Source organism: Hyperolius riggenbachi, chromosome 1, assembly GCF_040937935.1.
Source record: "Hyperolius riggenbachi isolate aHypRig1 chromosome 1, aHypRig1.pri, whole genome shotgun sequence".
Taxonomy (NCBI): Eukaryota; Metazoa; Chordata; class Amphibia; order Anura; family Hyperoliidae; genus Hyperolius; species Hyperolius riggenbachi.
The window spans coordinates 504,259,868-504,283,148 of record NC_090646.1 but is presented as its reverse complement, the minus strand read 5'-3'; the positions used below and the strand labels follow the sequence as shown (position 1 = coordinate 504,283,148).

The window sequence follows — 23,281 nt, the reverse complement described above, 5'->3', positions numbered from 1 at the left end:
TGCTACACACTCTGCTAGGGGGATTTTAATTAGCCTCTTATGGGCTCCCACCTCCCTCCTACCGGAGGGAGGAGGGTCTCTTCTGCCAGGGAATTATACTATTTTAAAAACCAGTATACATCATACCATGGCTGGGAATCGAACACAGATCTCACTGTGTGGTGGGCAAGTCACCCTAACCACTGTACCACTACAGTAGTAAGTGAAGCTGGCCTAAAATTTACCATTTATGCTCAATGCAATAGAAACAGGTTGCTTACAGGGAACCTTAAAGGAGAATTGTAGTGAGAGGTATATGGAGGCTGCCAAATTTATTTCCATTTGAGCAATACTAGTTGCCTGGCTATCCTGCTAATCCTCTGTCTCTAATACTTTCAGCCATAGGCCCTGAACAAGCATGCAGCAGATCAGGTGTTTCTGACAAATTTGACAGATATGACAAGATTAGCTGCATGCTTGTTTCTGGTGTGATTCAGACATGTCTTCACCCAAATAGACCAGCAGGGCTGCCATGGAACTAGCATTGCTTAAAAGGAACTAAATATGGCAGCCTCCATATTCTTCTCACTACAGTTGTCCTTTAACTGAGAGTGATATGGATGTTTCCTGTAAACAATACCAGTTGCTTGGCAGTCCAGCTGATCTTTGTGACTGCAATAGTGGCTGAATCACACCCTGAAACAAGCATGCAGCAAATCCAGTCTGACTTCAGTCAGAGCACCTGATCTGCATGCTTGTTCAGGGGCTGTGGCTAAAAGTATTAGAGACACAGGATCAGCAGGCGATTCAGGCAACTGGTATTATTTTAAAAGGAAAAATCCATATCCTTCTCCATTTAGGTTCCCTTTAAGGATTTGTAGCATAAAAGCCAACTCACATTGGCTGGGATTTGAACCTGGGTCTCACTGTGTGGTGGGCATGCACCCTAACCGCTGTACCAATTGAAGCTGGCCTAAAAATTACCATTTATGCTCAATACAAGAGAAAAAGTAGACAAGACAAATAACATTTATATCACACTTTTCTCCTGGCGGACTCAAAGCACCAGAGCTGCAGCCACTAGGGCATGATCTATAGGCAGTAGCAGTGTTAGGAAGACTTGCCTAAGGTCTCCTACTGAATAGGTGCTGGCTTACTGAACAGACAGAGCTGAGATTCGAACTCTGGTTTCCTGTGTCAGAGGCAGAGCACTTAACCACTACACCATGCAGCCACTGCTTACAGATCCGTAGCCAGACATGGCCTTGTCTTTTGTGTTCAACAGTTGTCAAGAGAAAAATTAGACAAGATAGCAGTGTTAGGAAGACTTGCCTAAGGTCTCCTACCAAATAGGTGCTGGCTTACTGAACAGACAGAGCTGAAATTCAAACTCTGGTCTCCTGTGTCAGAGGCAGAGCGCTTAACCATTACACCATGCAGCCACTGCTTACAGATATGTAGCCAGACATGGCCTTCTCTTTTGTGTTCAACAGTTGTCCAAAGAGAACCCCAGATAGCCAGGTAGATTCATATCTCTGGACAAACACAAGAGACGGCACACCACTGGCTGCAAACAGTTTTGCTGTATTGGATCAAGTACACTACATGTTACGGATCTTTACATCCTTCCTCAGGTGTAAAGATCCGTAACATGTAGTGTACTTGATCCAATACAGCAAAATTGTTTGCAGCCAGTGGTGTGCCGTCTCTTGTGTTTGTCTGGGTATTACCTAAAGCCGTGGGAGCAATCCGGCTGGGACAAGGCACCGGCTTCAGTCACAGGTTGGTTTGACCTGTTATACGCGCTCTCCAGGCATCTACAGTGTGTAGATTCATATCTCTCTCTCTTCCTAACACTGCTACTGCCTAAAGAGCAGTGGCTGCAGCTCTGGTGCTTTGAGTCCGCCAGGAGAAAAGTGTGATATAAATGTTATTTGTCTTGTCTACTTTTCTCTTGTATTGAGCATAAATGGTAGTTTTTAGGCCAGCTTCAGCTGGTACAGTGGTTAGGGTGCATGCCCACCACACAGTGAAACCCAGGTTCAAATCCCAGCCAATGTGAGTTGGCCTTTATGCTACAAATCTTTAAAGGGAACCTAAACGGAGAAGGATATGGATTTTTCCTTTTAAAATAATACCAGTTGCCTGAATCGCCTGCTGATCCTGTGTCTCTAATACTTTTAGCCACAGCCCCTGAACAAGCATGCAGATCAGGTGCTCTGACTGAAGTCAGACTGAATTAGCAGCAAGCTTGTTTGAGGTGTGTGATTCAGCCACTACTGCAGCAAAGAAATCAGCAGGATTGCCATGCAACTGGTATTGTTTAAAAGGAAACATCCATATCACTCTCAGTTAAGGTTCCCTGTAAGCAACATGTTTCTATTGCATTGAGCATAAATGGAAATTTTTAGGCCAGCTTCAGTTGGTACAGTGGTTAGGGAGCATGCCCATCACACAGTGCGACCCAGGTTCAAATCCCAGCCAATGTGAGGGAGGAGGGGACCAACAAAAGGCTAATTAAAATCTCCCTAGCAGAGTGTGTAGCAGCTGTCCCATAACTAATTAGTGTAGGCAGACAACTGAGTCAAATGGCATAAAGGACTTTGCTTTCAGGAGGGAGAGTGAGCGGGCCTCCAGCAGTGAGAGAAGTGTGTTTGACAATAACATGTCTGCTGACAGTGATATGAAGGGTCAAAGTTTTGCTCAATAGAGCATTATGGGGCGAATCGAACTTCCGCAAAAGTTCGCCTGATGCAGGCGAACGCGAACTACCAAAGTTCGCCTGGAACCGTTCGCAGGTGAACCGTTCGTGACATCTCTAATACACACGCCCCATGTGGTTGCTGGAGTAACGTGGGCACGTGTGTGATGTCGCACACGCTCCCATGTGTACGTCGACAACCATGTAGGGCGCGTGCATGGACAGAAGACAATGCCTGGAGCCAGCAGTGGCTGCTGACAGGTAATGTATAGTGTACTGGGCACCGGGGGAGCACATTGACCATTAGGGGGGACAGCGTTGGCCCAAAATTTTTTGAAACGTCAATCAGCCATGTACTTGGTGGCACCGATTTTTCCATTATATTTTCCATATAATTTCCATTATAATTATCAAATGATCAATTGGCCACGAAGACTCCTGATGTTTGGTCACCCTAAGTTGGACCAAGTTGATTGACTAGCTCAGAGAAGCTCTTTTGCACAGAAAAAAACTCAAGCGTTTTAACTCTTTCTGTACTGGAAAACAGCATGAGACTTTTTTCATTGCTACTAATGTTCTATTTGTTATATGTACCACACATACAATTCATTATATCATAAGTTTATTTTTGCTTCAGATTTGCTTTGAATAATTAAAACCATTAAACATGGATAACAGTAATAATGATAAGGTAAATCAAGAATTGAAAATCTTTACTGAAGTAGTTGCACTATAATTTACTGCATGCCCTCTGATTTCTTGCCCCTAAAACTGCTGTACTGACTGAGAAAAACAAGCTCTACTTGCAACAGTAGAAGATAATGGATTTCGTCAGCTTCATACAGGTTTTTAGTTTTTGCTGTTTTTTTTTTTTTTTTTTTTTTTTATTATAAACTTCCTTGTTAATGTTTCAGTGACCACTAGTGGGGAAAAATGCTACTGCAGCTTGAAATTAAATGACACCTAAGGTGAGAAGGATTGATAGGAGGCTGACATATTTATTTCATTTTAAACAATGCAAATTGCCTGTTTTGCTGACCCTCTGCCTCTAAAACTTTTAGCCCAGAAAAAGCATGTAGATCAGATGTTTCTGACTCAAGTCTGACTAGATAAGTTGCATGCTTGTTTCAGGTGTGTGATTAAGATCCTTCTGCAGTCGGAGAGAACATCAGGATTGCCAGGCAACTGGTATTGTTTAAAAGGAAATCAATATAAGCTTATTTTTTAAAGACACTCTGAAGCGAGTCTAAATCCTTGTTTTTGACTTCTATTTTTGTTAAGCACTATAGCTAGTGCTAAAACGCCACATCCCCACGGCAAAACGAGGGGTTTATACCCCGCAAATCCCCTCTGCAAAATCCATGACTTTCTTGGTCGTGGATTTTGCTGCCCAGGGAGGCAGAGCTTTGAGCTGCAGCTCTGCCTCCATGTAAATCTGCCCGCAGATCTCTGCCTCTCCCCACCCCTCTCAGTGAAGGAAGATTAAGAGGGGTGGGGAGAGGTGGCAATCAGCGGGGATTGACACGCGAAGAGGCAGAGCTACAGTCCTAAGCTCTGCCTCGAGCAGGAAGCGCTCCCCGGACTTAGTCGAGGGGATTTCTGGGGTATAAACCCCTCGTTTGCTCTGGGGATGCGGGTGGTTTAGCACTAGCTATAGTGCTTAAAGAGAACCCGAGGTGGGTTTGAAGAATATTATCTGCATACAGAGGCTGGATCTGCCTATACAGCCCAGCCTCTGTTGCTATCCCAAACCCCCCTAAGGCCCCCCTGCACTCTGCAATCCCTCCATAAATCACAGCCGTGCTGCTGACAAACAGCTTGTCAGAGCTGGCTGTGTTTATCTCTATAGTGTCAGTCTGCTGCTCTCCCCGCCTCCTGCAGAACTCCAGTCCCCACCTGCATCCCTTCCCTCCCTGCTGATTGGAGGGAAGGAACGGGGGCAGGGACTGGAGCTATGTAGGAGGTGGGGGAGCAGCTGAGACTGACACTACAGATGTAAACAGAGCCTCACAGCACGGCTATGATTTATGAGGGATTGCAGAGTGCAGGGGGACCTTAGTGGGGTTTGGGATAGCAACAGAGGCTAGGCTGTATAGGCAGATCCAGCCTCTGTATGCAGATAACATTCTTTAAACACACCTCGGGTTCTCTTTAACATTAATAAAAGTTAAAAATGTGGATTTGGATTTAGACTCGCTTCAGAGTCTCTTTAATGTTCAAGCGACCACTAGTGGGCAAATATGCTACTGCAGCTTGACGTTAACCAGCCGGGCGGTATGGACGAGATCAGCTCGTCCATCACCGCCGGAGGCTGCCGCTCAGGCCCTGCTGGGCCGATTTTCATCAAATAAAGAGCAGCACACGCAGCCGGCACTTTGCCAGCCGCGTGTGCTGCCCGATCGCCACCGCTCTGCGGCGATCCGCCGCGAGCAGCGGCGAAAGAGGGTCCCCCCAGCCGCCTGAGCCCAGCGTAGCCGGAACAAAAAGTTCCGGCCAGCGCTAAGGGCTGGATCGGAGGCGGCTGACGTCAGGACGTCGGCTGACGTCCATGACGTCACTCCGCTCGTCGCTATGGCGATGATGTAAGCAAAACAAGGAAGGCCGCTCATTGCGGCCTTCCTTGTTTATTCTGGGCGCCGGAGGCGATCGGAAGAACGCCTCTGGAGCGCCCTCTAGTGGGCTTTCATGCAGCCAACTTTCAGTTGGCTGCATGAAATAGTTTTTTTTTTATTTAAAAAAAAACCCTCCCGCAGCCGCCCTGGCGATCTTAATAGAACGCCAGGGTGGTTAAAGGGCACCTAAAGTGAGAAGGATGTGGAGGCTGACATATTTATTTCCTTTTAAACAATACAAATTGCCTGTCCTGCTGCCCCTTTGTCTCTTAACAGTTTTAGCCCTGAACAAGCATGCAGATCAGGTATTTTGACTCAAGTCTGACTAGATTAGCTGCATGCTTGTTTCAGGTGTGGGATTCAAATATTACTGCAGCCAGAAAGATCAGCAGGACTGCCGGGCAACTGATATTGTTTATCATAAAGGAAAAACAAGGAAATAAATATGTCAGCCTCTATGTCTCTAACTCTCTATCGCTTCAGTTGTCCTTTAAGGCCTTGGCACTGGACACCTTCATAAGGCTTGTTGAGAGAGTGACCATGCCCTGATGGATCAGAGCTGTTTTGGAACCACAAAAGGAACCTACACAGTGCTACGCAGGTAGTTGTAATACTTTGGCTGATCAGTGCACTGTGCATTTCTGTCAATTCAACTGAGTCTGCACATTGTCTCTTGTTGGAAAATAACTCAGAAGACACACAACTTCCAGTTTATGACATTTAAAAGCAGCAATCTTAGAAGCCTTGTGCCGAACATGCTTTTGCTGCGGGCGCACAGACCAGCGTTCGCTTATTATGGCAAGAAAAGTGAAAAGAAAATACTGCATGACTTGAGGCTGTTTTGTTCCTCCTCACCAGTGCTATCTGTTTGTACACATGAATTATCCAGAGACGCAAAGCAAAATATGATGTGATGGCATATCCGTAACAATGTATGCACGGAAACACAATTAGTGCCAGCTCAGTGCGAAGGTTAAATTGATAAAGTTGTAAGAATGCCAAAAAGCATAAACAGATTTAATGACATTAATCAACGGTTTCTCCTGTTGTTTCTCTCTTGAACAGCTCTCCAACTCCCACAAGGTGGCGCTGTCCTCCATCAGTTACATTGGCTGCTCCCTGTCTATTTTCTGCCTGGCAATTACACTGGTCACATTTGCTATACTGTCGTGAGTAATTTTTCACATTTTATTATTTTATTTTTCTTCTCGTTCCCCGCTGAGCAAATATTACTGTTTAAAGACTATCTGAGATTTATGTGTGTTCACATTGCAGGCTAGCAATGCACGTTAACTTTAGGATTCTCTCAATCATAAATGCCATTAATTCTCGCCAACCCTTTAATTAGATTTTGCCTATATATTTGCAACAGCTGGGTGGTTTTGCTCAAATTACTTTAATTTCCTGATCAGAGGAGTTTTCCATTTGCTTTCATCACATGTTCTAGAGACGCTTTTTCTTTATTATCTCCGTTTAGCAGTCTTGGTGAGATAGAAAAGTGCGTGCCATATTAAAGGGAACGTTTGGAAATCACTTTTTGTATTAGATAGACCAGAAAATCACATCTGATAGAGAATGAGAACCCTTGGAGTGAAACACTGTGTGATATATATATATATATACAGTATATATATATATATATATATATATATATATATATATATATATATATATATATATATATATATATATATATATATATATATAGATAGATAGATATATTTATATAGATAGATAGATAGATAGATAGATTTGTTTCTCTTTTGCAAAGATATATAAAAAGAAGGATAGATTTACAGCTGAAGCAAAAAGCAAAAACTAAAAAACATCATGTTTTAACCCAGTTATGTATTCAGTAAAGAAAGATAAAATATATCTTACTAGTAAAAAAGGCCATTGGAAGCATGACGCGCGCGCCCGAGACCTCCCCGCAACGCATGTCTGCCCATTACCCACATTAACGTCCGCTCACGGCGCATCCATGATCACTGCAGGAAGTCCGCCCGCAAGCACAACCTATGCACGGACACAGGAGGATGCAGGTTAGACTGATGGCATCTAGCAGTACCACACTGTGGTTAGATCAGGTTAGATACATTTTCAATAGATTTCAAACTAAAATCTATTGAAAATATATGTGCAGTGTGTCGTGGTAATAGAACCCTCTTTCATCAGATTCAGATCAGAGGGGGATTTATCTTTGTGCCACATTGGGTAGCAATCTAAAGCTGCGTACCCATGTCAAATATACAGTAGATCTTTGGAAAATGAGGAATCAGTCATCTGCATGGATTTGGCAGGAAAGTTTGAATGATGCATTTTTAAACTAGGGATGGTCAATAAGATGCAAATAATGCTGACTTGCTGCATGATTATGCAAATTCTGTATGCAAATATATGTGACTTGAAAATGGACAAATCAAATTAAACTTTGATGGGACTTGATTGATCCAATTTCAAGCTGCATAACTTTGCATACAACATTTATATAATCCTGCATCAACTATGTTGGACACATGCAAATGATCAGCTCATGGTAAAGACCCAAGAAATGCTTTCCTAGTCCATTTATGTTCTTATTCGTCATGCTTGCGTTGTGCATATTAAGAAATATCTGACAATCTCTTACTCACCTTGATGTACGAACGATTGTCAGCAGGATTGATTTGAGACACAGATACAGTGAGTCAGGTCCATATATGGGGACATCAACACAATTCTAACATTTTTGGCTCTATACACAACCACAATGGATTTGTAATTAAATGAACACAATGTGCTTTAAGTGTCGACTGTCAGATTTCATTTGGGGATATTTACATCCAAATCAGGTGAATGGTGAAGGAATTACAAAAGTTTGCATATGTGCCTCTCACTTGTTAAGCCCAAAAGTAATGGGACACAGGTCTGGAACAACATCCTATGGACAGATGAGACTAAGATCAACTTGTACCAGAGTGATGGGAAGAGAAGAGTATGGAGATGGAAAGGAACTGCTCACGATCCTAAGCATACCACCTCATCACTGAGGCATGGAGGTGGTAGTGTCATGGCATGGGCATGTATGGCTGTCAATGGAACTGGTTCTCTTGTATTTATTGATGAATTCAGAAGTGTTTCGGGCAAAATCTGCTAATATTCAGCCAAATGCTTCAAAACTCATTGGAAGGCGCTTCACAGTGCAGATGGACAATGACCCAAAACATACTGCAAAAGCAACCAAAGAGTTATTGAAGGGAAAAAGTGGAATGTTAAGCAATGGCCAATCATCTGACCTGAATCCGATTGAGCATGCATTTCACTTTCTGAAGACAAAACTGAAGGGAAAATGCCCAAAGAACAAGCAGGAACTGAAGACAGTTGCAGTAGAGGCCTGGCAGAGCATCACCAGGGATGAAATCCAACGTCTGGTGACGTATATGTGTTCCAGACTTCAGACTGTAATTGACTACAAAGGATTTGCAACCAAGTATTGAAAAGTGAAAGTTTGATTTAAGATTATTATTCTGTCCCATTACTTGTGGGAGGCACATATGCAAATGCAAATGTTGTAATTCCTACACCGTTCACCTGATTTGGATGTAAATACCCTCAAATTAAAGCCAACAGTCTGCAGTTAAAGCACATTGTGTGTGTTTCATTTCAAATCCATTGTTGTTGTGTATAGAGCCAAAAAAGTTAGAATTGTGCCAATGTCCCGATATTTATTAATCAGACAGTATCTTTTGCAGCTAACTTTGTAGGTCTTCTACAAAATATGTTATATTGATCATTTGCAGATCGATCATGAGTTTTCAGAAGATTTTCATTTCATGTGTTTATGCATCTCTAGACTAGGTTTGCAGTGGGAATTGTATTCTGTTCCCTGCAATAGCTGGAACGCAACAGGAAAGTGGTGCTGCATGTTATCTACACGCTTTGTTGCATACAGTGAAGCATACAGACAATGACAAGTATACTTCACAGTCATTATTAACGTGTGTTTTGCTGTAATGATGCCACACCATTATACCACACCTGCCGGACTGTGGACGTTGCATAGTTGGTACACTTCAGTTACAATGCAGCCATTACACCGCAATGCAATGCACCACTGTGAACGTAGCCTTACATGACAAATGTACAAAACACTATAGAAAATGGCAAAATAAGCTGTGTTAGCAAACTATTACATTACTGTGTGAATTCTGACATACATGAGCCAGTAAGAAAACAGTAAAGTGTTATAGGTATAGACAGGATCAGACTGGGACACTAAGGGCCCACCAGGAAAGTTTCAGCCTGGGGCCCACTCCTCCCCCCCTCCCCCCAGTTTGGGATCACATATACATGTACTCTAGAAATTTTGCACAAATGTCAGTTCTATATAATTAATTTGGTAGGACATTAGACTAGGGTAGGGAATAGATTGTGAGCTCAGTCTATAACAGGGAGATGGCTACATGCGGCACGTGCAGCAAAAAAATGGGAGTGGCCATGCACTGGAACATGGGCGTGGCCATGATGGGTCATGGGCAGACCCAAAAATACACAAAATAAGTAGCGATGTTATTCACAAAGAGTGGGTCTGACAAAATAAACTTTAGATAAAATAATCAAGTAGTAACATGCCTTATGATAATTCATCAAGTAGTCAAATGCTGCTAAATAAAAATATTAAGTAGTCGCACACCTCCAGATAAAATAATTAAGTAGCCAGGTGCCTTACAGTAAACAAAATAAATAGCCAGGTGCATCAAAATAAAATAATTTAGTAACCAAATGAGCCCTGTATACATACATTAAGTAGCCATATTACGAAGAAAATAAAATTAAGTAGCCAGGTGCCCATATATATCAGTATTAGGTAGCCAGGGCTGGCTGAAGAGGGCTGGGTCCTTTGCTGGGTGCTACTGCCTGCAATGCAGGGTGACCTTAGAGCATGCAGGGCCTGAGGCAAGTGTCATATGAAGGGCCCTAGAGCCTGAATATAGTTGACACACAGTCAGTGATGCAGATCCCTGGTGCCTGTAACGCAGGATAAGTAGTTTCCCTTTCCTGCGGTGCTACCCCCTCCTCTCCTGCTGCTCCGTGCAGGGCCTAGGAGGGCCCATTCAAGAAAAGGTACTAGGCCTATCGGGAAAATTACCGTGTTCTTGGTGACCCAGTCCAAGCCTGGGCATAGAGGTTAACAGAGGAAATAAATACCAGACTTATATGATGGCAAATTGAGTTTTATTTATGTAGACCAGTGTTTTCCAGGCTGTCTGAGGTCTTGTTAACACAGGCTGTAATTTAAAATGCCGTTTAAACATGCCTAGCATTTTTGGCATCTAAATAAATGTGTGATTTCCTACCATTTTCTGCTGCTTGTCAAATGTCTGGCAAAAGGTGATACTGGAAATCAGTAAAGGTATATTGTATTCTGCATTCACAGTGCTTGGAAAGCGTTTAACTACCAGGTGCTTTAAAATGCCTACATAAGTCTCTGGGCTGGGTCACACTGAATCAGCTTTTGCCAGCTATATTGCAATGGGCTGATGAGAATGAACTTTTCACGTGTCCCTATGGGTCAGTTTATGTCTATGAGATAACGCACAGATGTACACTTTTTGCCAGTTGGACAGAGCAACTGCCATTAACCTGCTGAGCGGTCTGGACGAGCTCAGCTCGTCCAACACCGCCAGAGGCTGCCGCTCAGGCCCTGCTGGGCCGATTTTAATGAAATAAAAAGCAGCACACGCAGCCGGCACTTTGCCAGCCGCGTGTGCTGCCTGATCGCCGCTGCAGCGCAGCGATCCACCGCGTGCAGCGGCGAAAGAGGGTCCCCCCAGCCGCCCGAGCCCAGCGTAGCCGGAACAAACAGTTCCGGCCAGCGCTAAGGGCTGGATCGGAGGCGGCTGACGTCAGGACGTCGGCTGACGTCCATGACGTCACTCCGCTCGTCGCCATGGCGACGAGGTAAGCTTATTGCGGCCTTCCGTGTTACTTCTGGCCGCCGGAGGCGATCGGAAGAATGCCTCCGGAGCGCCCTCTAGTGCTATTTAAAAAAAACCCTCCCGCAGCCACCCTGGCGATTTAATCAGAACGCCAGGGTGGTTAACTTAGTGCTTTTGAAAATAACAAAAAACCCTGGGAACCCCCCATAAGGAGATGGGCTAGTCCAGTGATCTGCAAACTTGGCTCTCCAGCTGTTAAAGCGGACCCAAACCAAACATTTTTTTAATTCAAAATATTTAGTTGCAGCACTCTGACACATACAAAGATAAATAAACACTCCTTTAAGCCTATGAGCATTTCAGTGCATGCTTTTCACCCTTCTCTTTTCATAGCTAGGGTTATACTGGGGGCAGCCATTAGCAATTCCTCCATTGCCGGACACCATCTACTCCACCAGTTTGCCTGAAAAATCCCGGCAATTTGAAAGGAAGGGAGGGGTTCCTCCAATAAATGTAAAATATTTTATTTCATCATGCAGCTGAAAAAAGGCTGCTATTTATTATTATAATTTAGAAAATAGATTTTATTTCTGAAATCTTGTATTTTTAATTTGGGTCCACTTTAAGGAACTAAAAGTCCCACAATGCATTTGCCTTTATGAATCATGACTGTGGATGTCAGACTCCTGCACTTGTTCCTTAACAGCTGGAGAGCCAAGTTTACAGATCACTGGGCTAGTCCAAACCCTGTCAGTTCTGTCAGATTTCTATTACCTACTGTAAGTGAACGCAACATAGGAGAAAAGTAATTTATGTTTCGCTTTACTCTGGAAGAAAAGTACTTCGTATTTGTATGTATTTAAAAGGTTATGATTTTCACAATAGTGGTCCTTTAAGCTACTGGACTGGGTGAGATCAATGCTGGAAGGTTCCTGCATCCATTGGACACTTAGTGAGGCACAGTTCATGGAACTGTTATCATACGTATGAGTCATATTGGCTGGACATTATACTTCTCCCTATGGGATGATTATCCACCACAATCTGCTTGCACCTTTTGCTTCTGATGCTGGATTGCGCAAACTATGCAGCTGCATGGACTAATTCAGTGGCTGTGCGTGAGTGTGGGGCAGAACGGTGCTTGTATGCTGGCTAAGGAAGTCGTCATAATGGCAGATCTATTGCATGGCTTTTGCAACTTCCCTCGTTAGCCCTAAAATTTGAGTGTGTTTTTTTGTAACTTGCTTGTGATTAGCTTACTGTGTGTTTGCTATATGTTGAATAGATATAGTATTTGGTTATCTGTACAACGGCAGTGAACCTAATTTGTTTTATTATTATTGAAATGCACAGATGTAAACTGACCCATAGGGAATCATGATAAATTCCTACTCATCAGTTGTTCATTATGTTATAGCTGATTCAGTGCAGTGGCGTACCTAGGGCATTTGACACCCGGTGCTGGGTATTAAAAAGACACCCCCCCCCCCCATTAAAAAAAAACAAAAACAGCAAATGTGGCATGCTAAACGTGACACGGCGGGTAATGCCAGGTGTAGGCTCGCTCCCCCCCCTAAAGTTGTCCTTAGTATAGTATAGTGGCACCAGTATAGCTAACAAAAAATGGGTGCGGTTATAACATGCGGCGCGCATTGCGCGCCGCGGCGAAAAATGGGCGTGGCCATGACCGGATGAGGGCAGAGCTAACTAATTTAAAGTGAACCCGGGATAAGAGTGATATGGAGGCTGCCATATTCATTTTCTTTTAAACAATAGGCAGCCCTGCTGATCTATTTGGCTGCAGTAGTGAACTGAATTACACCAGAAACAAGCATGCAGCTAATCTTGTCAGTTCTGACAATATTGTCAGAAGCCCCTGACCTGCTGCTTGCTTATTCAGGGTCTATGGTTTAAAGAATTAGATGCAGAGGACCAGCACAGCAGCCAGGCAGCTGGTATTGCTTAAAAGGAGATAAATATTGCAGCCCAATATTATTCTCACCTCGGGTTCCCCTTAAAAGTGCAACACAAAGACAGTGGGCCTTTCCCCAGAAAATTCACATAATTGTTCAGGTTTTCTCAAGAAAATACACGTAATGTGAACAGATTTGACCAGAAAATAGTTCAATCATGTCGGCAGATTTGCCCAAAAAACACGTTCAATCATGTCGGCAGATTTGCCCAAAAAACACGTTCAATCATGTCGGCAGATTTGCCCAGAAAATACATGCAATCATGTCGGCAGATTTGCCCAGAAAATACATGCAATCATGTCGGCAGATTTGCCCAGAAAATACATGCAATCATGTCGGCAGATTTGCCCAGAAAATACATGCAATCATGTCGGCAGATTTGCCCAGAAAATATATGCAATCATGTCGGCAGATTTGCCCAAAAAACACGTTCAATCATGTCGGCAGATTTGCCCAAAAAACACGTTCAATCATGTCGGCAGATTTGCCCAGAAAATACATGTAATCATGTCGGCAGATTTGCCCAGAAAATACATGCAATCATGTCGGCAGATTTGCCCAGAAAATACATGCAATCATGTCGGCAGATTTGCCCAGAAAATACATGCAATCATGTCGGCAGATTTGCCCAGAAAATACATGCAATCATGTCGGCAGATTTGCCCAGAAAATACATGCAATCATGTCGGCAGATTTGCCCAGAAAATACATGCAATCATGTCGGCAGATTTGCCCAGAAAATATATGCAATCATGTGGCAACCTGGCCAGAAAACACTTCAATCATGTAGCAGACCTGGCCAGAACAGTCGATACACCTGCTAATATAAATTAAATAAAAATTTACTCACCTGAAGCAGCAGCAGACCTCCTGTCCCGGCCTCCGTCCGGCGCGCAGCTCTCACGATCCTCTGCAGCCAGCAACTGAAACTCCCGCGGTGAGAGCAGGGCTACGGGAAAATGGCGCCCGAAGCCCTGCATTGCAGACTCAGTCTCCAGAGCAGGGCTTCGGACGCCATTTTACTGTAGCCCTGCTCTGCCGCTGTTGGAGCTGCGGGCTGCTGCTGTCAGTGAACTGACACAGCGTCTATTAGACGCCGAAAATCAGTTCACGCTGGGGGTGCTTGGACAATATTAGGGGGTGCTTCAGCACCCAAACCACCCCCCTGGCACCGCCACTGCCCCAGTATAGCTAGTATAGTTGCCCCAGTATAGCATAGTGGCCCCAGTATAGTTTAGTGTAGCATAGTGGCCCCAGTGTAGCATAGTGGTCCCAGTGTAGCATAGGTGCCCCCAGTGTAGCATAGTGGCCCCCAGTGTAGCATAGTGGCCCCCAGTGTAGCATAGTGGCCGCCAGTGTAGCATAGTGGCCGCCAGTGTAGCATAGTGGCCCCCAGTGTAGCATAGTGGCCCCCAGTGTAGCATAGTGGCCCCCAGTGTAGCATAGGTGCCCCCAGTGTAGCATAGGTGCCCCCAGTGTAGCATAGTGGCCCCCAGTGTAGCATAGTGGCCCCCAGTGTAGCATGGTGGCCCCCAGTGTAGCATGGTGGCCCCCAGTGTAGCATAGTGGCCCCCAGTGTAGCATAGTGGCCGCCAGTGTAGCATAGGTGCCCCCAGTGTAGCATAGTGGCCCCCAGTGTAGCATAGTGGCCCCCAGTGTAGCATAGTGGCCCCCAGTGTAGCATAGGTGCCCCCAGTGTAGCATAGTGGCCCCCGGTATGAGGGAAGCTTGGAAGGTGGGGTGGCGGGGTCCCCTCCTTCCGGCGCTTCCCCCTCCTAATTAGCAGCAGCCAGCAGCTTAGCGAAGCGGGCGGGGAGGACTTACTCACCTGCTCCAGGCGATGGCGCATAACGTCATCCTCACGTGACGCTGGTCTCTCTGTCGCTCACTGTGCTTCCGCAAATCAGGAAGCACAGTGGGCGGTGGAGAAGGTGGAGACCAGCGTCAGGTGACGATGACGCTATTTGCCATCGCCTGGAACGCAGGAAGTAGGTGAGTAAGTCTTCTCCGCCCGCTCCTGCCCGCTCATCAAGCTGCTGCTAATTAGGAGGGTGAAGCGCCAGAAGGAGGGGACCCAGGTGAGGGAGGTGGGGGGTCCGGCCCCCCTCCCCGCCGCTTTCCCCGCCACCCCTCCTTTCCGGGTTGCTTTCCCCCTCCTGTCCGGCCGGCACAGGCCTCTGTGGGGGCCTTGATGACACCCCCTGGGGCGCCCGACACCCGGTGCGGGGCGCCCCATGCCGCCCTATGGTAGGAACGCCACTGATTCAGTGTAATTCAGGCCTTATGTATTGTACACAGACAGGAGGAAAGCTACAGAACCATTGCCCTACCCCCCCCCCCCAAATAAGACCTACCCCAAAGATAAGCCTTAGCGTGATTTTTTTTTTTTTCAGGATTTTTGAGGACGCTTGATATAGAAGCCCTACTTCCAAAATAAGCTCTAGTTACAGTTCTTAAAAAAAGTCAACTTAAACAGTGTCTAAGCAGCTACAATATACATGTATAAAAGTAAGGACAATGAGCATAAGAATGCAGCAGGACAGCAAGGAAAGCAGATACCTCCAAAAGAATCACACTTAAGATCCATGCGACCCAGAACAACAAGGCCCCTTTCACACGACATGTATTTTGTTGCGGTAAAACATTACTGCTGCAGTGTTACCATACAGTGAGTCTGCATCACTTTCGAGGTGAAATTTGGACAATGCACAGATACTCTTGCGTCATCCACGGGACCCACTGCACCGCGCTCAGGCCCATATGCAATTAACTTTTTCTCCTAAGTTATCTGCTAGGAGATAATTTTCATATGCTCTTTAAAATAACTTTTTAACATTGTGCAATTGAAAAAGTACCTAAAAGTTGGTGAAAAAGTACTATAAAAATTATTTTCAGTATTTTCTTGCTTTCTGGTGGTTTAAACAGCATTTTATTGACAAGTTCAAAAATATCACTTTTGAGAAAACTCAAGAGAAAAAGTGAATTGCATATGGGCTTCAATGTGATAGCCACATAGGACTATCACTACACAACAGAAAGAGCCCTAGGTGAGTAACAATGTTCTGTTGTACAGTATCCTTTAAAGGAAGCCTGAGATTAGAGAAAGAAAAATATTATACATACCTGGGGCTTCCTCCAGTCCCCTTCAGGCTGATCAGTCCCTCGCCACCCTCCTCCACTTCCTGGATCCTCCGCAATTCAGCCCGGTAATTCTGCCAGTCGGCACGCACTGCGCATGCATGGCCCGGCAGTGCACACATTCCCCATTGCGCTCCCATCACTGGGAGAATTCTGCGTCTGCACAGTGCTACTGTGTATACGCAGCCGCAGAACACTCCCAGCCATGGGAGCACATGCAGCCAGACTGTGCATGCCGCAACTGGCCGATTTATCGGACTGAAATGCGGAAGATCCAGGAGGTGGAGGAGGATGGCGAAAGACTGATCAGCCTGACGGGGGCTGGAGGAAGTCCCATTTATGTATAATTATTTTCTTTTGAGCCATCTCAGGTACACTTTAAGTTTTTTTCCTTAAAGGGAACTTTAACTGAGAGGGATATGGATGTTTACTTTTAAACAATACCAGTTACCTGGCAGTCCTGCTGATCTATTTGGCTGCAGTAGTGGCTGAATCTCACACCTGAAACAATCATGCAGTTACTCCAGTCTGACTTCAGTCAGAGCACCTCATCTGCATGCTTGTTCAAGGGCTGTGGCTGAAAGCATTAGAGACACAGGATCAGCAGGAGAGTCAGGCAACTGGTATTATTTTAAAAGGAGAAATCCATATCCTTCTCAGCTTAGGTTCCCTTTAAAGATGATTTTTCATCTTCTGTTTAAAACAACTTTTCAGCACTCTGCAACTGAAAAGGTTCCAAACAGTAGGTGTGCAATGCAATTACTGTCAAAATAATTCTGAGTATTTTCTTTCTTAGGCCCGGTGCACACCAAAAACCGCTAGCAGATCCGCAAAATGCTAGCAGATTTTGAAATGTTTTTTCTTCTTTTTCTGTAGCGTTTCGGCTAGTGTTTTGCGGTTTTGTGTAGCGGTTTTGGTGTAGTAGATTTAATATATTGTTACAGTAAAGCTGTTACTGAACAGCTTCTGTAACAAAACCGCCGGCAAAACCGCTCTGAACAGGCGTTTTTCAGAGTGGTTTGCGTTTTTCCTATACTTAACATTGAGGCAGAAACGCATCCACAATCCAAAAAATGCCTCACCCCGGGAGTATGCGTTTCATCAAAACGCCTCCCGCTCTGGTGTGCACCAGCCCATTGAAATACATTACTCAAGCGTATCCGCAGCCGCAAGCGGATCGCAAAACGCAGCCGAACCGCTCTGGTGTGCACTAGGCCTTACTGGTGGCTTAATAGGCATTTTATTGATGAGGTGTGAAAATATCACCCTTATCGCCCTTGTTCAATCTTTCTCCAAAGTTTTCTCCTAGATTATATTTTTACACCTTGTAAATAAAATGCCTTTTAAACCACCAGAAAGAAAGAAAATATGCAGAATACACAGAATAAGTTTGACAATATTTTTTTTTACCTTCCTTTTGGTAGGTAGAAAAGCTATTTAAACCAGAAGATAAAAAATTATCTCCTAAGAGAAAACTTAGGAGAAAAAGTGAATTGAATAAAGGCCAGTGTGCTTTTTGCACACATGTGGTAAGGTCATTGTTGTCTTTGCAAATAAAATCAAGGCAAAAATGGTGACATAGTTCTTTCAACAATCCTTTTAATTTATAGATCTGAATTGAGAGGATTTTGTGGAATGTAATTTTTAATATTTGTCATTTTCAAATTATTTTTCATTTGAAGAAATATATTAAATATTAGCACAATTCTAGTTTAGTTCTATGCCTAGGAAAGTGGGTAAAGTTGCTACTAACTTCCATCAGTTAAAATAAAAATACAGTTTCTTACACTCAAGGCCTAACTTTTGATTAGTTCACAGTTCTGATGTGTTTATAAACAATATTATGTTATATTTATCATCCATTATGCTAAAAACACAAACCCCTTTGTCTTCTGATAAGTATGAGACTACCTCTTTAATAATTACCAGGGGCGTAGCAATAGGGGTTGCAGAGGTTGCAACCGCATCGGGGCCCTTGGGCCAGAGGGGGACCCGATGGGCCCTTCCTAAACTGCAGTATTAGCTCTCTATTGGTCCTGTGCTCATAATAATCACATCTATAGATACTTTGAATAGTGTAATCATTAACAAACTGTTCCCCATCCCCTTCTTGCACCTCTGACACTGTCCTTGGCCGGTTTTGGTGCGCCATGTCAATCGTTATGTATAGAGTGCTTTGGGAGGGGCAATGTAAAACTTGCATCGGGGCCCACAGCTCCTTACCTACGCCACTGATAATTACGTAAGAATTGTATCCCAATGACTTGTAAACACAGTCCATTGTAATGCTGAGCATTTGTAGTACATGAGGGCACAGTTAATAAACCGGAGTTATCTGATTATCACTGCCAATTACCTGTTTAATGTTCATGTTTACTAAATTAAGCAAAATTTCCCATAAACTCCTGGGGACTTAATCACAGTAGATGCCCTATATTTAAAAAAAATGCAATTATGCTTTCTAATAAGACTTTAGTGTCCTGAATTACAAAGCTAAAAATGTAGTTTTTATTTAAGTAAGGAACTTGTCAAAGAAATCGTGGAGGTAAAAAAAAAATGTATCTGCTGTAGTGGTTTTAGACAGTTTGGGCGGATATCTTTCAGGCTGGGTTCGCATATGACATAGCTTGAAAGACTGCATTTTATCTCATTTTTTATGTTAATGTTGTGTGCGGTTTTTGTGCATTTTTGCAGCATTTTTGGTGTGTTTGCAAAGCGTTTTTCATGCGTTTTGCGTGCGTTTTAATGCATTTGCGGTTTGCACATGCGTTTTGTATGCGTTTTCCATGCATTTTTATATTTCCATTCATGAAAATCACGTGGAAGACAACAGCAAGTGGAAATACAGCAAAAACTAAATAAAATTTTTGTAAAAAATGCATGGAAAACGCATTAAAACGCTGTGCATCTGCATCACCATAGACTTTCATTATGTGCGTTTTGGCAGCGTTCCTGCGTAACATGCAGCAAAACCAGTATTTTTAAAAATGCAGGTTTAAAAACGCATAGAAAACGCATATGCGTTTTTATATGCGTTTTTTCCTGCGACCCATAGACTTCCAGTAGTGGCAAAAACGCAGTGTTTTCCACAATTCTAGCATTTCCGCTATGTGTGCACCCAGTCAACAATACTGCACCCTTTTGCATGTAGTCTGAACATGAAGCCAAACTCCACACACTCAGTTGCAGATCATGGCCCATATGCAATTCACCTTTTCACCTGAGTTTTCTCCTAGGGGATACTTTTTACTCTCCTATTTAACTTCTTCTATTTTACTTTCCAGCACTTTTAAAAAAAAAAAATACCATCAAGAAAGTTAAAAAGTCCTACCAAAACTACTTTGAGTATTTTCTTGCTATCACCTAAGAGAAACGTAGGAAAAAAGTTAATTGTATATGGACCCATGTTTCTGTATGTGTAGGCTTCTTGAAGTGCTATTAATCACTTTCAAAGTACCATGTTGTTTCGCTAATCTAATCACTGGCCACTTCCTGCTACATAGACTATCATTGGTGTAAGCAACAGATTCTGACTTTCCCTGCCAACTTGCCGTTTTAACCTCAGGATGATGCAATCCAGGAAACGGCTGCCAGCTTCACCCACAGTGCCTTGAACTCACTGTTTCTACTCAGCAATTTCTAGACATGTGATCAAAATATATTCATGTCACACAAAAAAAGATCATATTTAACCACTAAGGGCCTAGTACATGAAAGTCAGAGCACCGAAATTTTTCAGGTCCTAACTTCAGGGGAGTACCCCCTGTTACTCTATGAAAAGCACATGCATTATTAGTATAATAATGTCTGGAGATGGGCCTTAATTGTTTCATCCATCAAAGAAGGGTCATTTAGACATATAAAATTTCCAGATTAATGTTTATACAACCAGATGTTCATAGGAAGCGTGATAGGGCTCTCTGCATCTGCCCCTTTATGAGGCAGGTAATTTGGGCACCGCTTGCTAATTTGGGCACTGCCTTGGACCGCAATGTAAATTGTGGCTACATCGGTGCCTGGTGTATTATAAGCTGCAGGAAAAAATAAGTAAAGCATTATAATGCAAGAGAAATACTTTTTAATAATTGCCCTTATTTGTATAATCATATTAGACAAGAGAAGACAAATAAAATTAATATCGTGCTTTTCTCCTGGCTGACTCAAAGCATCAGTGCTGCAGCCACTGGTGAGCGCTCTATAGGGAGTCTAGCTGAAGGTCTCCTCACTGAATAGGTTCTGGCTTACTGAACTGGAGGAGCCGAGATTCGAACCCAGGTCTCCTGTGTCACTATGTACTAAGCAAAATACTCAAAAAAGTGAGCAACTATATTTATGACTATTTTTTTATCAAAAGAGTTGATTATATTGATTACTTAGGAGAAGCATAGCAGGTAGTTAAAAGCATGGATAGCATATATTGTATATCCACACTGTATACAACTGAGAGGAAATGGACCAATCGGCACACTTAGTCATAAAACTTCATTTTATTCAGTTCATTAAAAAAACACACACAGATTAAAAAACATTAGTATACTCAAAAATATGTCCAAAGTGGCATCAGTCAGTTAGGGATGTGCAGAGGAGGATGGTCAAGGTGCTTATTCAGAACCTACCTGTACAAATTTGTTTTTGGATCCATGGCCCATATGCAATACACATTTTCTCCTTAGTTTTCTCCTAGTTGATAATTTTTCCTCTTCAATTTAAATTAACTTTTCAGAACTTTGCAATTGAAAAAAAATATTAAAAGTAAGTGCAAAAGTACTGCCAAAATTATTCTGAGTATTTTCTTGCTTCCTGATGCCTTAAAAGCCATTTTATTGACAGGGTGTAAAAATAACAACTTGGAGAAAACTAAGGAGAAAATGTGAATTGCATATGGACCCATGTATTAAAAACTGAATAAAAGGAAGTTTTAGAGCCATATGCAATTCACTTTTTCCCCTGAGTTTTCTCCTAGGTGAAATGCCTTTTACACCACCAGCAAACAAACAAATACTCAAAATAACTTGGACAGTACTTTTTCACTACTTTGTGGTACTTTTTCTATTGCAAAGTGCTAAAAAGTTAATTTAAATTGAAGATGAAAAATTATCTCCTAGGAGAAAACTCAGGAGAAAAAGTGAATTGCATATGGCCCGCAGTGTGTAGATTTTGTCATTTTCTCCCAGTTACATACAGTCAGTCATGTTTAAAATGTATTATACATTTTTTAACCTTTTCGTGTCCCACATACAGTATAATGAAGTCGCTGGCATATGCCTGTGAAAGCCAGGCGACGTGATTATGAGACTGCTGGCTGTCAGAGCTTCCAGGGTGCGCGCACGCGCGCGTGCACGAGCCGGCGTTACCCTCCTGTACTGTACGGATAGGAGTATAGGAACAAACGTTCCTTTAACCAATCCAAATGTCCTATATATGAATGATCACCGCTGCACCTCGCAGCTGTGATCATTCATTAAAAAATGTAAACAACACATGGTTTTTCGGGTGCTGTGCACGATCGCGCGTGTGCAGGCGCGTGATCAAGCGGCGTTCGCTTGTGGGAATGATTGGTATGTAGGAATATACATTCCTACAACCAATCAATAAAGTTAATAAAGTTAATATATGATAAATCACTGCTTCATTCATTGAAGCTATGATCCATCAATGAAGCCTGATCCTAGCACGCCCCCTAGTGTCTCTTTTTGCCCAGTGATTGGTGAGTGGGAATGTGTTCCCATAAGCCAATTAAAATGCTTGAAATTGTGAATGATGGCTGCTATGACCAATAGCAGCTATCATTCTTCAAATCTTAATAAAATGTTTACAAACATTTATTTACAGTAGCTCTGTCACCTCAGAAACCTGTCATTCTGTCTCTGAGGGGATTCTGATGTGACAGGAGCTGCTGATCTGCTGATCGTGAGATTAAAGTGTTTTATTGATTAAATTATATAGTTTTATACCCCATACCTAGGCCATTAACCCTGTATCTCCCATACCCTGCCAGCTTATCCCTAAGCTAAGCCCTTCTACCCACTTCCCACCTTAAAAAAGTTTTCTGGGGTTTACTTCAGTTTAACGTGTGTGTGTGTGTATATATATATATATATATATATATATATATATATATATATATATATATGTATATATAAATATATATATATAGGTTATACGTACATATACGTATATATTTTGCCCTACCTACCTATACCTAAAAAAAAAAACCTACCTTTTAAAAAAACTTTTCTGGGGTTTACGTTACATTTCTGGGGTATAGATTGTCCTACCTACCTACCTACCTACCTACCTAAAAAAACAAAAAAAACAACAACAAAAAAAACCTACCTACTTTTCCCAAATCCGATACTAAAATGACCAAACGGTTTTACTCGGCAGAAGAGGCATGCGCCTTCCTTCAAAACAGCAGCACAAGTGGGGAGGAATCTGAGGGCGCTGAGTGGCTACCAATAGATGACTCAGAGTCGATTTCCGATAGCGACTCTATGTCTGAGTCCGAAAGGCGACTAGCGCAGAAAGTCGGCAGAAGGGTGCAGTCTAAGGCCATCAGTGAGAGTGATTCGGGGGAAGAAGGGCCATCAGGAGTCAGAGAAGGGAGAGCAGCGGACACTGTTGCAGCAACCAGCCATAGCAGTCAGGGCGGTCAAAGTGCCGCCAGGCCACGGCAGAATAGAAGGTGAAAGGTACCTCGGAGAGAGGCGGTACCACCTGAAATGTGTGATCTTGTATGGTCTACTCCAAATATGGAAGAACCCAATATCCCCCCTTTTACTGCAAGCAGCGGATTATTAGTTGAGACCGCAAATATGGCACCTCTTGATTTTTTTCAGTTGCTGATTACTGACCAGTTCCTGGAATATATCGTTGAGCAGACTAACATCTATGCTCAACAATTTTTGGCTGGTCATCCTTCCTCTTATTACAAATCAAAATGGAAGCCCACATCCATCA

At 43.2% G+C, this 23,281-nt stretch overlaps 1 protein-coding gene across 1 annotated transcript in view; it reads left to right on the top strand.

The window, feature by feature from the left end:
- The window catches only part of LOC137532788 (adhesion G-protein coupled receptor D1-like), an 853,822-nt gene that overhangs the window by 636,806 nt on the left and 193,735 nt on the right, over nucleotides 1–23,281 (top strand). Inside the window, exon 16 of the mRNA XM_068253730.1 lies at nucleotides 6,358–6,461. Coding sequence (XP_068109831.1) covers nucleotides 6,358–6,461 — 104 coding nt within the window. The remainder of the gene's footprint in view (nucleotides 1–6,357; nucleotides 6,462–23,281) is intronic.